This window comes from Ascaphus truei, chromosome 22 (assembly GCF_040206685.1).
Source record: "Ascaphus truei isolate aAscTru1 chromosome 22, aAscTru1.hap1, whole genome shotgun sequence".
Taxonomy (NCBI): domain Eukaryota; kingdom Metazoa; phylum Chordata; class Amphibia; order Anura; family Ascaphidae; genus Ascaphus; species Ascaphus truei.
Genome location: NC_134504.1, coordinates 6513336 through 6527604, shown reverse-complemented (window position 1 = coordinate 6527604; position 14269 = coordinate 6513336). Strand labels below are relative to the sequence as shown.

The window sequence follows — 14269 nt, the reverse complement described above, 5'->3', positions numbered from 1 at the left end:
CGCATATATACATACATGGTGCATGTACACAGATCAACACGCATATATACATACATGGAGCGTGTACACAGACCAAAATGCATATCTACATACAGGGAGCGTGTACACAGACCAACATGCATATATACATACAGCTAGGGTGTACACAGAGCAACATGCATATATACATACAGGGAGCATGTACACAGACCAATATATATATATACATACACAGAGAGCATGTACACAGAGCAACATGCATAGCTACATACTGGGAGCGTGTACACAGACCAACATGCATATATATACATACAGAGCGTGAACGCAGACATAAAGAAACATGCAAAGGGGGATATCCATTAAAATGTGATAGTTCCGATCAGGACACTATCGCAAGGAAACATGAATAACCCCCATAGTGTAATATCCACGTGTAAACCATACATAAACATGTATGTAATCTGTCTGCACATGTAACACTTCTCCGTGCTACATCTGTATATTCTCCGCACAGGCGCAGGGGTCATCACACGGTCCCCACATGTCTGTGTCACGTGGGCAAATACTCACATTATATCCGCATGTGTGACATATATATTCATACATCTACACGCATTCTGCGAGGCGGGGCAGGTACAGCGTCCTGTATACTGCAGGCATGGTTCTCACTCACCCCACACTTTGAATGTGCTCATTTCTTGATAAACATAGTAACAAGTAACTGTATGTGAGCAGACAGTATACACACACTGTGAGCAGTCCGTATACACACACTGTGAGCAGACAGTATACACACACGGTGAGCAGACAGTATACACACACTGTGAGCAGACACTATACACACACTGTGAGCAGACAGTATACACACACTGTGAGCAGACAGTATACACACACTGTGAGCAGACAGTATACACACACTGTGAGCAGTCCGTATACACACACTGTGAGCAGACACTATACACACACTGTGAGCAGACAGTATACACACACTGTGAGCAGACAGTATACACACACTGTGAGCAGACAGTATACACACACTGTGAGCAGACAGTATACACACACTGTGAGCAGACAGTATACACACACTGTGAGCAGACAGTATACACACACTGTGAGCAGACAGTATACACACACTGTGAGCAGACAGTATACACACACTGTGAGCAGACAGTATACACACACTGTGAGCAGACAGTATACACACACTGTGAGCAGACAGTATACACACACTGTGAGCAGACAGTATACACACACTGTGAGCAGACAGTATACACACACTGTGAGCAGACAGTATACACACACAGTGAGCAGACAGTATACACACACTGTGAGCAAACAGTATACACACACTGTGAGCAAACAGTATACACACACTGTGAGCAGACAGTATACACACACTGTGGGCAGTCCGTATACACACACTGTGAGCAGACAGTATACACACACTGTGAGCAGACAGTATACACACACTGTGAGCAGACAGTATACACACACGGTGAGCAGACAGTATACAAACACTGTGAGCAGACAGTATACACACACTGTGAGCAGACACTATACACACACTGTGAGCAGACAGTATACACACACTGTGAGCAGACACTATACACACACTGTGAGCAGACAGTATACACACACTGTGAGCAGACAGTATACACACACTGTGAGCAGACACTATACACACACTGTGAGCAGACAGTATACACACACTGTGAGCAGACACTATACACACACTGTGAGCAGACAGTATACACACACTGTGAGCAGACAGTATACACACACTGTGAGCAGTCCGTATACACACACTGTGAGCAGTCCGTATACACACACAGTGAGCAGACAGTATACACACACGGTGAACAGACAGTATACACACACGGTGAGCAGATAGTATACACACACGGTGAGCAGACAGTATAAACACACGGTGAGCAGACAGTATACACACACGGTGAGCAGACAGTATACACACACTGTACACTGTGAGCAGACAGTATACACACACTGTGCACTGTGAGCAGTCCGTATACACACACTGTGAGCAGACAGTATACACACACTGTGAGCAGGCAGTATACACACACAGTGAGCAGAGTATACACACACGGTGAGCAGAGTATACACACACTGTGAGCAGTCCGTATAAACACACTGTGAGCAGACAGTATACACACACTGTGAGCAGACAGTATACACACACTGTGAGCAGACAGTATACACACACTGTGAGCAGACAGTATACACACACTGTGAGCAGACACTATACACACACTGTGAGCAGACAGTATACACACACAGTGAGCAGAGTATACACACACTGTGAGCAGACAGTATACACACACAGTGAGCAGAGTATACACACACAGTGAGCAGAGTATACGCACACGGTGAGCAGACAGTATACACACACAGTGAGCAGAGTATACACACACTGTGAGCAGACAGTATACACACACTGTGAGCAGAGTATACACACACGGTGAGCAGACAGTATACACACACGGTGAGCAGACAGTATACACACACGGTGAGCAGACAGTATACACACACTGTGAGCAGACAGTATACACACACTGTACATTGTGAGCAGACAGTATACACACACTGTACACTGTGAGCAGACAGTATACACACACTGTGAGCAGAGAGTATACACACACTGTGCACTGTGAGCAGACAGTATACACACGGTGAGCAGACAGTATACACACACTGTACACTGTGAGCAGACAGTATACACACACTGTGCACTGTGAGCAGACAGTATACACACACTGTGCACTGTGAGCAGACAGTATACACACACTGTACACTGTGAGCAGACAGTATACACACACTGTGCACTGTGAGCAGACAGTATACACACACTGTGAACTGTGAGCAGACAGTATACACACACGGTGAGCAGACAGTATACACACACGGTGAGCAGACAGTATACACACACTGTGCACTGTGAGCAGACGGTATACACACACTGTACACTGTGAGAAGAGAGTATACACACACTGTGCACTGTGAGCAGACAGTATACACACACTGTACACTGTGAGCAGACAGTATACACACACTGTGCACTGTGAGCCGCCCTCTGCGTCCTGTCCCTGCTCACGGTGTCAGGCACTGTGCACACCAGGGGCAGGTCCCCCTCTTTGTCCTCTGCTTGTATGTGGTGGGGACACACACACATATTTGTTCCCATAGGATGAGTGCACACAAGGTGTGGTCGCTGCTCCAGCAGGTGTGGGGTTAAAAGGTCTTGGCAGGTGAATGGACAGTGCAGTTTGGGGAGTCTTGTGTCCCCTTCTGTGGCACACAGCATGGCGTGGCATGGGTGGGTGGCCCCCGTGTGGCTGCTGAGTTATCTGGCACCAAGGATTGGGTTCTTCTCATTAGAAACCGCTATCTGTAATGAGAAAAGAACATGTGTGTGACTAACGTGGTCAGGGCCGTGTGTGTGTGACTAACGTGGTCAGGGCCGTGTGTGTGTGACTAACGTGGTCAGGGCCGTGTGTGTGACTAACGTGGTCAGGGCCGTGTGTGTGTGACTAACGTGGTCAGGGCCGTGTGTGTGTGACTAACGTGGTCAGGGCCGTGTGTGTGACTAACGTGGTCAGGGCCATGTGTGTGTGACTAACGTGGTCAGGGCCGTGTGTGTGTGTGACTAACGTGGTCAGGGCCGTGTGTGTGACTAACGTGGTCAGGGCCGTGTGTGTGTGACTAACGTGGTCAAGGACGTGCCTGCCATGCCTGTGAGGGGGAGGGTGCGGGGGCTCTATTAGGAAGTGATGATTCTGCGTTGGGGGGCTGACCTACCTTCAGGGGGTGGGTGGAATTAACCCCTTGGTGCCTAATGCCACGAGACAGAGGACACGGAAATAATAACAATCCATGTGACCTTGATGTAAATATAGAGGTGTGTCCCCACAGCCGGGCAGTATTATTGTTGTATACACTCACAGTGGTCAGCAGGTCGTTCATAACTCCGTGTCCCCCATGGCCGGGGGTCTCTCCAGCGCCTGCTTCCTCCTCTGGACCCCATCCAGGATTTTCTTGCGGGTCCCCAGGGGGATACTGATGCTCTTGAGATCGTGGTCGGAGCAGAGGGTGAGGGCTGCCAGGTCGATCTTCTCGTCCTGTAGGACGGTGACCAGATCGGACATCTGCAGTGAGGCCAGGAAGGTCTCCAGGGGGCTGGTGTCCGGCTCCTCTCCATCCTCCAGCCCCAGCTCCTCCTCGTCCCAGGGCAGCTCCTGCGCATTCCTCCCCTCCAGGCTGCCGGCGCTGCCGATGCTGTCGTCCAGACTCGGGGAACGCTTCAGCCGGCTGCGCAGCTTCATCTCCTCCACCTCCCCGGCCTGCGGGCCGCCACCGCCCTCCTCTCGCCCCACCCCAAACAGCCCGCTGCTCAGATAGTTCCTCCTGAACACCATCGTGCCGAGACCCGGGCGAGTGAAGAGCGAGTCGTGTCCCGAGTCCGTGCTGACCTCAGAGTGGGCAGAGTCTCCGTGCAGTCCGGGGTCGCTGACGGCCCGGGTCAGGGAGTCCTCCTCGTGCAGGAACATGTCGCGCAGGTGTTGGCGCCCGCGCTCGCGGGGGCTCGCGTAGGTGCCCTGCTTAACGAACATGACGTCGTTGCTCAGCTGCAGCCCGGTGAGCGAGCGCACGCTCTTCCTGCCGTCCTCGTAGATCTTGAAGGTTCCGTCTGTCTGCTTCCTCTTGTCCAGCTTCTTCTGCATCTTGGTCTTGCCCTTGGCGGTGCCCACGGCGTGGGAGTATGGCATTGTGGCGAGCAGCGTGGCACTTGGGAAGCGCTGGCTCACGGAGCTGCTGGAGAGACAAAAACGGGCATTGAGATTTGATCAAAATCACAGATTTGAGCAGATCTGAGACTTTTCCTCCCTCCCCACCCCACCCCCCCAGCACCCGGGTCCACCCTCCCCACCTTCCCCTCCTGCTGGGAAGCTGCTCCCTGCATACACTACTCCTTCAGTAGTAGAGTTCTACCTCACAGTGTCCGAGTCTCCCACCCTCGTTCAGAGTAACATCCCGTCCTGGGGTTTCTTATCTCAAAAACATGTTTGTCTCCTGAAACCTACTGAGATGTTGGTGAAAGTCACACACACAAACCCACCTCTCTCCTCTTACACCCCTTGTCCCTCTCAAACCCCTCTCCATATCACCCCCCCCTTCTCCATATCACCCCCCCTTCTCCATCTTACACCCACCTCTCCATCTCACACACCTCTGTGCCTCTCATACCCCCTCTGCTTCTCACACCCCCTTCTGCTTCTCATACCCCCTCTGCCTCTCATACCCCCTCTGCTTCTCACACCCCCTTCTGCTTCTCACATCCCCTTCTGCTTCTCACATCCCCTTCTGCTTCTCACACCCCCTTCTGCCTCTCATACCCCTTCTGCCTCTCATACCCCCTCTGCCTCTCATACCCCCTCTGCCTCTCATACCCCCTCTGCCTCTCACACCCCCTTCTGCTTCTCACACCCCCTTCTGCTTCTCACACCCCCTTCTGCTTCTCACACCCCCTCTGCCTCTCACACCCCCTCTGCTTCTCACACCCCCTTCTGCTTCTCACACCCCCTTCTGCTTCTCACACCACCTCTGCCTCTCATACCCCCTCTGCTTCTCACACCCCCTTCTGCTTCTCACACCCCCTTCTGCTTCTCACACCCCCTCTGCTTCTCACATCCCCTTCTGCTTCTCACATCCCCTTCTGCTTCTCATACCCCCTCTGCCTCTCATACCCCCTCTGCCTCTCATACCCCCTTCTGCTTCTCACACCCCCTTCTGCTTCTCACACCCCCTTCTGCCTCTCATACCCCTTCTGCTTCTCATACCCCCTCTGCCTCTCATACCCCCTCTGCTTCTCATACCCCCCTCTGCCTCTCATACCCCCTTCTGCTTCTCACACCCCCTTCTGCTTCTCACATCCCCTTCTGCTTCTCACACCCCCTTCTGCCTCTCATACCCCTTCTGCTTCTCATACCCCCTCTGCCTCTCATACCCCCTCTGCCTCTTATACCCCCTTCTGCTTCTCACACCCCCTTCTGCTTCTCACACCCCTTTCTGCTTCTCACACCCCCTTCTGCTTCTCACACCCCCTTCTGCCTCTCATACCCCCTCTGCCTCTCATACCCCCTCTGCCTCTCACACCCCCTCTGCCTCTCACACCCCCTTCTGCTTCTCACACCCCCTTCTGCTTCTCACACATCCTTCTGCTTCTCATACCCCCTCTGCCTCTCATACCCCCTCTCCGATCCCCTCCACCCTCCTCTCTTGTATCCCCTCCACCCTCGTCTCTACATCCCCCGTCTTCCTCCCCTATATACGGAACATTCGTGTTCTCCACTACTATAAGGATTACTATATACACCCTGCACACTGCAACCCTGTCCCCCTGGAGGTGAGGTCTCCAGCCCGGTTGTCCCGTAGCGAGGTGTCACCTGGAGAAGCTGGAGAAGCTCATGGTGTCCGAGTGGTCAGACAGCTCCTTGCGGTAGCGCCGTTCCATGCGCTCATGGTGCTTGCGCTGCAGCTTGGCGCAGTCCCGGATGCGTCGCTCGGCCTCGCGGAAAGCGCGCTCCTTCAGCTTCCCCACCAGCTTGGGGTTCAGGCTGCTCTGCTTGGCCGCGATGGAGTCCAGGTAGCGAACGCACTCCATGTGGCCCTTGGTTGCTGCCATGTCCAGCGGGGTGTGGTAGTCATTGTCCAGGCACCAGATATTGGCTCCGAAGGACACAAGGAAGGATAGGCAGTTTAGATGCCCGTTGGCAGCAGCCAGGTGCAGGGGAGTGTTCCCCCAAATGTCACATTTATCTGGATCCCCCCTAAATGAGAGAGGAGGCCAGAGGTCACACAGGAAAGAGGGAGGTTACATAATATGTTGAAAAAGACATATGTCCATCAAGTTCAGCCAATACTACATTCAGACAGATACTTTATTCTATATTTGTATTTCCAGTACTTTGATCCAGAGGACGGAAAACACAAAACCCCAGTGACATAGTGATGTGTCATACAGGGAAGAATTCCTTCCTGATTCCAGTGTTGGCAATCAGGTTACTCCCTGGATCAACATCCTTCCCATGTTTACGTATTTGATATATCCCTGTATACCTTTCCTTTCTAAAGAGAGGCCCGCCCTTTTTTTGAAGAGATCTATTGTATCTGCCATCACAGTCTCCATGGGTAATGAATCCCACACTGTAACTGCCCTTACTGTAAAGAACCCTTTCCTTTGTTGCTTGTTTAAATCTCCTTTCCTCCAACCTTAAGGGATTATCCTGTGTGATAAATAGTTCTTACTAATGCTCATTGAAATATATTTGGATATAGTTATCATATCCCCTCTTACATGCCTCTTTGTTAATGTAAATAAATCTAATTTAGCTAGCCTCTCCTTGCAAATCAGATTATCCGTCCCCTTTATTAATCTGGCGGGTCTTCTCTGCACTTTCTCTAGTTCTATAATGTCTTTTTTATGGAGTGGTGCCCAAAACTGTACTCCATATTCTACTAATGCTTAATAAAGGGGCATAATTCTGTTTACTTCCCTAACATCCATTGCCCGTTTAATGCAAGATAAGATCTTGTTTGCTGTTGTAGCTACTGCCTGACATTGGGCACTATTGCTAAGCCTGCTATCTACAAGCACTCCTAAATCCTTCTCCAACAAGGATTCCCCTAATTTATCCCCCTTTTATTTGTAAGTCGCCTGTTTATTCTTATTTCCCAAATGCATAACCTTACATTTATCTGTATTAAACCTCATCTGCCATTTACCTGCCCACCTTTCCAGTCTCTCCAAGTCCTTCTGGAGAGAAGTTACATCCTGCTCTGATTTGACATTACATAATTTAGTGTCATCACACAGGAAGAAAAAGACAAGGTCACAAGAGCAAGAGGAGGGGTCACATGGGTAAGAGGGAGCTCACTTCGGGAAAGAGGAGGGGTCACATGGGTAAGTGTGGGTGACACGGGTGGGAGCGGGTCATACATGCGAGAGTGGGGTCACAAAGAGTAAAGATGAATGTAACACAAACATGGGTCACACAATGTATATAAATACAGGTAATGAAACACACACACCATATGTAAACACACACAGTGTAATGTAACACACACGCAGTGTAATGTAACACACACACAGTGTAATGTAACACACACCATATGTAAACACACAGTATAATGTAACACACAATATGTAACACACACACAGTATAATGTAACATACAATATGTAACACACACAGTATAATGTAACATACAATATGTAACACACACACATTATAATGTAACATACAATATGTAACACACAGAGTATAATGTAACACACAATATGTAACACACACGGTATAATATAACACATAATATGTAACACACACACACACACACAGTATAATGACACACACACATAATGTAATATACATATACAGTATAATGTAACACACACAACGTAACACATGCAGTATAGTGTAACAAACACCACACACATAATAATGTGACACACACACACACATAGTATAGTGCAATAAACACATGTATAATGTAACACACACCTAATGTAACACACACACAAACATGGAAGTATAATGTAACACGTCCACATACAGTTTAATGTAACACACGCATATAGTACAAGTAACACACAACACTGAGATCCACATTCTCGTGTGCTAGGTTCACTGCTTGTGACATGCGGTGCATTCCGTGCAGTGCGCTGCAGACCTCTCCCCCGTGTAACGTCGCGTGCTGTATAACTGTTACATACACATGCATTATTCATGCTGCTGGGTTAGAGAGATGGAGCAAGGTAACTGACCTCAGGAGGGAGAACTGTGTGACTCGCACACACACACACACACACACACACGCATGTCAGCGCTTCCTATACTGTGACTCGCACACACACACACGCATGTCAGCGCTTCCTCTACTGTGACTCGCACACACAAGCATGTCAGCGCTTCCTCTACTGTGACTCGCACACACACACGCATGTCAGCGCTTCCTATACTGTGACTCGCACACCCACCCACACGCATGTCAGCGCTTCCTCTACTGTGACTCGCACACACACACGCATGTCAGCACTTCCTCTACTGTGACTCGCACACCCACCCACACACGTCAGCGCTTCCTCTACTGTGACTCGCACACCCACCCACACGCATGTCAGCGCTTCCTCTACTGTGACTCGCATACCCACTCACACGCATGTCAGCGCTTCCTCTACTGTGACTCGCACACACACACACACACACACACGCATGTCAGCGCTTCCTATACTGTGACTCACACACACACGCATGTCAGCGCTTCCTCTACTGTGACTCGCACACACACACGCATGTCAGCGCTTCCTATACTGTGACTCGCACACCCACCCACACGCATGTCAGCGCTTCCTCTACTGTGACTCGCATACCCACTCACACGCATGTCAGCGCTTCCTCTACTGTGACTCGCACACACATGTCAGCGCTTCCTCTACTGTGACTCGCACACCCACCCACATGCATGTAAGCGCTTCCTCTACTGTGACTCGCACACACACACACACACACGCATGTCAGCACTTCCTCTACTCTGACTCGCACACACACCCACACGCATGTCAGCGCTTCCTATACTGTGACTCGTACACACACACACACACGCATGTCAGCACTTCCTCTACTGTGACTCGCACACACACACACGCATGTCAGCGCTTCCTCTACTGTGAGTCGCACACACACACGTCAGCGCTTCCTCTACTGTGACTCGCGCACACACACACACACGTCAGCACTTCCTCTACTGTGACTCGCACACCCACCCACACGCATATCAGCGGTTCCTAAACTGTGACTCACACACACACACTCACAGGCATATCAGTGCTTCCTATACTGTGACTCACACACACACACACACACACACAATCACATGTCAGCGCTTCCTATACTGTGACTCACACACACACACACAATCACATGTCAGCGCTTCCTATACTGTGACTCACACACACACACACACACACAATCACATGTCAGCGCTTCCTATACTGTGACTTGCGCACACACACACACGCATGTCAGCGCTTCCTCTACTGTGACTCGCACACCCACCCACACACGCATGTCAGCACTTCCTATACTGTGACTCGCGCACACACACACGCATGTCAGCGCTTCCTCTACTGTGACTTGCACACACACCCACACACGCATGTCAGCGCTTCCTATACTGTGACTCACACACACACGCATGTCAGCGCTTCCTCTACTGTGACTCGCACACACACGCATGTCAGCGCTTCCTCTACTGTGACTCGCACACCCACCCACACGCATGCCAGCTCTTCCTATACAGTGACTCACACACACACACACACACACGCATGTCAGCGCTGTTTCTATTGTGACTTCTACACTGAACACATGTACCAGCACTCCTCTCATCTGTGTGACTCACATACATGTACACACCCCATGTCCTCTCATCTGTGTGACTCACATACATGTACACACCCCATGTCCTCAGTAATCTGTGTGACTCACATACATGTACAGACCCCATGTCCTCGGTAATCTGTGTGACTCACATACATGTACACACCCCATGTCCTCAGTAATCTGTGTGACTCACATACATGTACACACCCCATGTCCTCAGTAATCTGTGTGACTCGCATACATGTACACACCCCATGTCCTCTCATCTGTGTGACTCACATACATGTACACACCCCATGTCCTCTCATCTGTGTGACTCACATACATGTACACACCCCATGTCCTCAGTAATCTGTGTGACTCACAAACATGTACACACCCCATGTCCTCAGTAATCTGTGTGACGCACATACATGTACACACCCCATGTCCTCAGTAATCTGTGTGACGCACATACATGTACACACCCCATGTCCTCAGTCATCTGTGTGACTCACAGACATGTACACACCCCATGTCCTCAGTAATCTGTGTGACTCACATACATGTACACAACCCCTGCCCTTAGTAATCTGTGTGACTCACATACATGTACATACCCCATGTCCTAAGTAATCTGTGTGACTCACATACATGTACACACCCCATGTCCTCAGTATCTGCAGTCCTACTATTGAGACCCCCACAGCCACCCCCAGTGTCCCCCCTCCCCCATCACCCAGTCCCCCCCCCATCACCCAGTCCCCCCCCCCTCTTCCAGCGGGCGATGCCAACGTCTGTGAGAGAGTTTATTGTGCACTGAGCGGGCAGCAGCTCATTAACTGGCACTGACACAGCGCCAGGGACCTGCAGAGCATCGCACACTCATACATAAAGCGCCAGGGACCTGCGGAGCATCGCACACTCATACATACAGCGCCAGGGACCTGCAGAGCATCGCACACACACAGCGCCAGAGACCTGCAGAGCATCGCACACTCATACATAAAGCGCCAGGGACCTGCAGAGCATCGCACACTCACACACACAGCGCCAGGGACCTGCAGAGCATCGCACACACACAGCGCCAGAGACCTGCAGAGCATCGCACACTCATACATACAGTGCCAGGGACCTGCAGAGCATCGCACACACACAGCGCCAGAGACCTGCAGAGCATCGCACACTCATACATAAAGCGCCAGGGACCTGCAGAGCATCGCACACTCACACACACAGCGCCAGGGACCTGCAGAGCATCGCACACACACAGCGCCAGAGACCTGCAGAGCATCGCACACTCATACATAAAGCGCCAGGGACCTGCAGAGCATCGCACACTCATACATACAGTGCCAGGGACCTGCAGAGCATCGCACACACACAGCGCCAGAGACCTGCAGAGCATCGCACACTCATACATACAGTGCCAGGGACCTGCGGAGCATCGCACACACACAGCGCCAGAGACCTGCAGAGCATCGCACACTCACACACACAGCGCCAGGGACCTGCGGAGCGTAGCACACACACAGTGCCAGAGACCTGCAGAGCATCGCACACTCATACATACAGCGCCAGGGACCTGCAGAGCATCGCACACTCACAGTGCCAGAGACCTGCAGAGCATCGCACACTCATACATACAGCGCCAGGGACCTGCAGAGCATCGCACACTCACAGTGCCAGAGACCTGCAGAGCATCGCACACTCATACATACAGCGCCAGGGACCTGCAGAGCATCGCACACTCACAGTGCCAGAGACCTGCAGAGCATCGCACACTCATACATACAGCACGAGGGACCTGCAGAGCATCGCACACTCACCCACACAGCGCAACAGGACCCGGAGAGCATCGCACACTCACACCCAGTGCCAGGAAGCCGCAGAGCATCGCACACTCCCAGCGCCAAAGACTTGCAGAACATTGCACACAAACACAAAGCGCCAGGTACCCTCAGAGCATTGCACACTCACACAGCACCAGGTGCCCTCAGAGCATTGCACACTCACACAGCACCAGGTACCCTCAGAGCATTGCACACTCACACAGCACCAGGTGCCCTCAGAGCATCGCACACTCACACAGCACCAGGTGCCCTCAGAGCATCGCACACTCACAGAGCACCAGGTACCCTCAGAGCATCGCACACTCACACAGCACCAGGTGCCCTCAGAGCATTGCACACTCACACAGCACCAGGTACCCTCAGAGCATTGCACACTCACACAGCACCAGGTGCCCTCAGAGCATCGCACACTCACACAGCACCAGGTGCCCTCAGAGCATCGCACACTCACACAGCACCAGGTACCCTCAGAGCATTGCACACTCACACAGCACCAGGTGCCCTCAGAGCATCGCACACTCACACAGCACCAGGTGCCCTCAGAGCATCGCACACTCACACAGCACCAGGTGCCCTCAGAGCATCGCACACTCACACAGCACCAGGTACCCTCAGAGCATTGCACACTCACACAGCACCAGGTGCCCTCAGAGCATTGCACACTCACACAGCACCAGGTACCCTCAGAGCATTGCACACTCACACAGCACCAGGTGCCCTCAGAGCAATGCACACTCACACAGCACCAGGTGCCCTCAGAGCATCGCACACTCACACAGCACCAGGTGCCCTCAGAGCAATGCACACTCACACAGCACCAGGTACCCTCAGAGCAATGCACACTCACACAGCACCAGGTACCCTCAGAGCATCGCACACTCACACAGCACCAGGTGCCCTCAGAGCAATGCACACTCACACAGCACCAGGTACCCTCAGAGCATCGCACACTCACACAGCACCAGGTACCCTCAGAGCAATGCACACTCACACAGCACCAGGTGCCCTCAGAGCATCGCACACACACACAGCACCAGGTGCCCTCAGAGCATCGCACACACAGCACCAGGTGCCCTCAGAGCATCGCACACTCACACAGCACCAGGTGCCCTCAGAGCATTGCACACTCACACAGCACCAGGTGCTTGGTTAGTATTGTTTGTATATAAATAGGTAAACCAGAGGACAGGTAAGTACGATTAAAAGGGAAAAAAAAGAATTGTTAAAAAAAACAATTATTTAAAACTTGGAGAATAAAAAAACAACAAATATAAGAAATATAAGAGATATATATATATACATATAAAATAAACAACACAAATGATGATGATCTTGGTATCCGGATGTGTGTATATAATATATATAGGGGGTCCCGAGGAGTGCGTATAATAATTATATAAATATATATATAACCCCCGGCTCACGGTGACTCGCAGCACTCCCCGGTGTCCTTGATATATAGGGGGAGTGTATATAATATATATAGGGGTACAGTATATATCTCACCCTCTTACGGTGACCTGCAGCGCCCCCAGGAATCCATGATATATAGTGGGTGTGTATAATATAATATATATATATATATGTAAAGTACCGTATATATCTCACACCTTGCAGCTGTCCGTTATTTATAGGGTGGAGTGTATATAATATATATATGTACAGTACATTATATATCTCACCCCCGGCTCACAGTGACCCGCAGCGCCCCCAGGTGTCCGTGATATATAGGACGAGTTATATAATATATATTTACAGTACAGTATATATCTCAACCCCGGCTCACAGTGAACCGCAGCGCCCCCAGGTGTCTGTGATATATAGGGGGAGTGTATATAATATATATAGTGGTACAGTACAGTATATATCTCACCCCCAGCACCCCCAGGTGTCCATGATATATAGGGGAAGGTGTGTGTGTAATATATATAGGGATACATTATGTCTCACCCCGACTCACTGTGACCCCCAGCGCCCCCAGGTGTCCGTGATATATAGGGGA

General features: G+C 50.9%; 1 protein-coding gene across 6 annotated transcripts in view; it reads right to left on the bottom strand.

Moving 5' to 3' along the window:
- Positions 1-3010: 3010 nt before the first annotated feature.
- Positions 3011-14269, bottom strand: part of USH1G (USH1 protein network component sans) — a 14946-nt gene continuing 3687 nt past the window's right edge. For 2 of the 6 annotated variants that reach the window (XM_075579803.1, XM_075579802.1), the window contains exons 2-4: positions 6441-6824; positions 3940-4809; positions 3019-3385 (exon numbers count right to left, since the gene is read on the bottom strand). In XM_075579803.1, coding sequence (XP_075435918.1) covers positions 3957-4809; positions 6441-6679 — 1092 coding nt within the window. In that variant the 5' untranslated portion in view covers positions 6680-6824 and the 3' untranslated portion in view covers positions 3019-3385; positions 3940-3956. Of the gene's footprint in view, positions 3386-3939; positions 4810-6440; positions 6825-13680; positions 13690-14269 lie in introns of those variants that run through there. The other 4 variants (XM_075579804.1, XM_075579801.1, XM_075579800.1 and 1 more) reach the window with 4 other exon arrangements.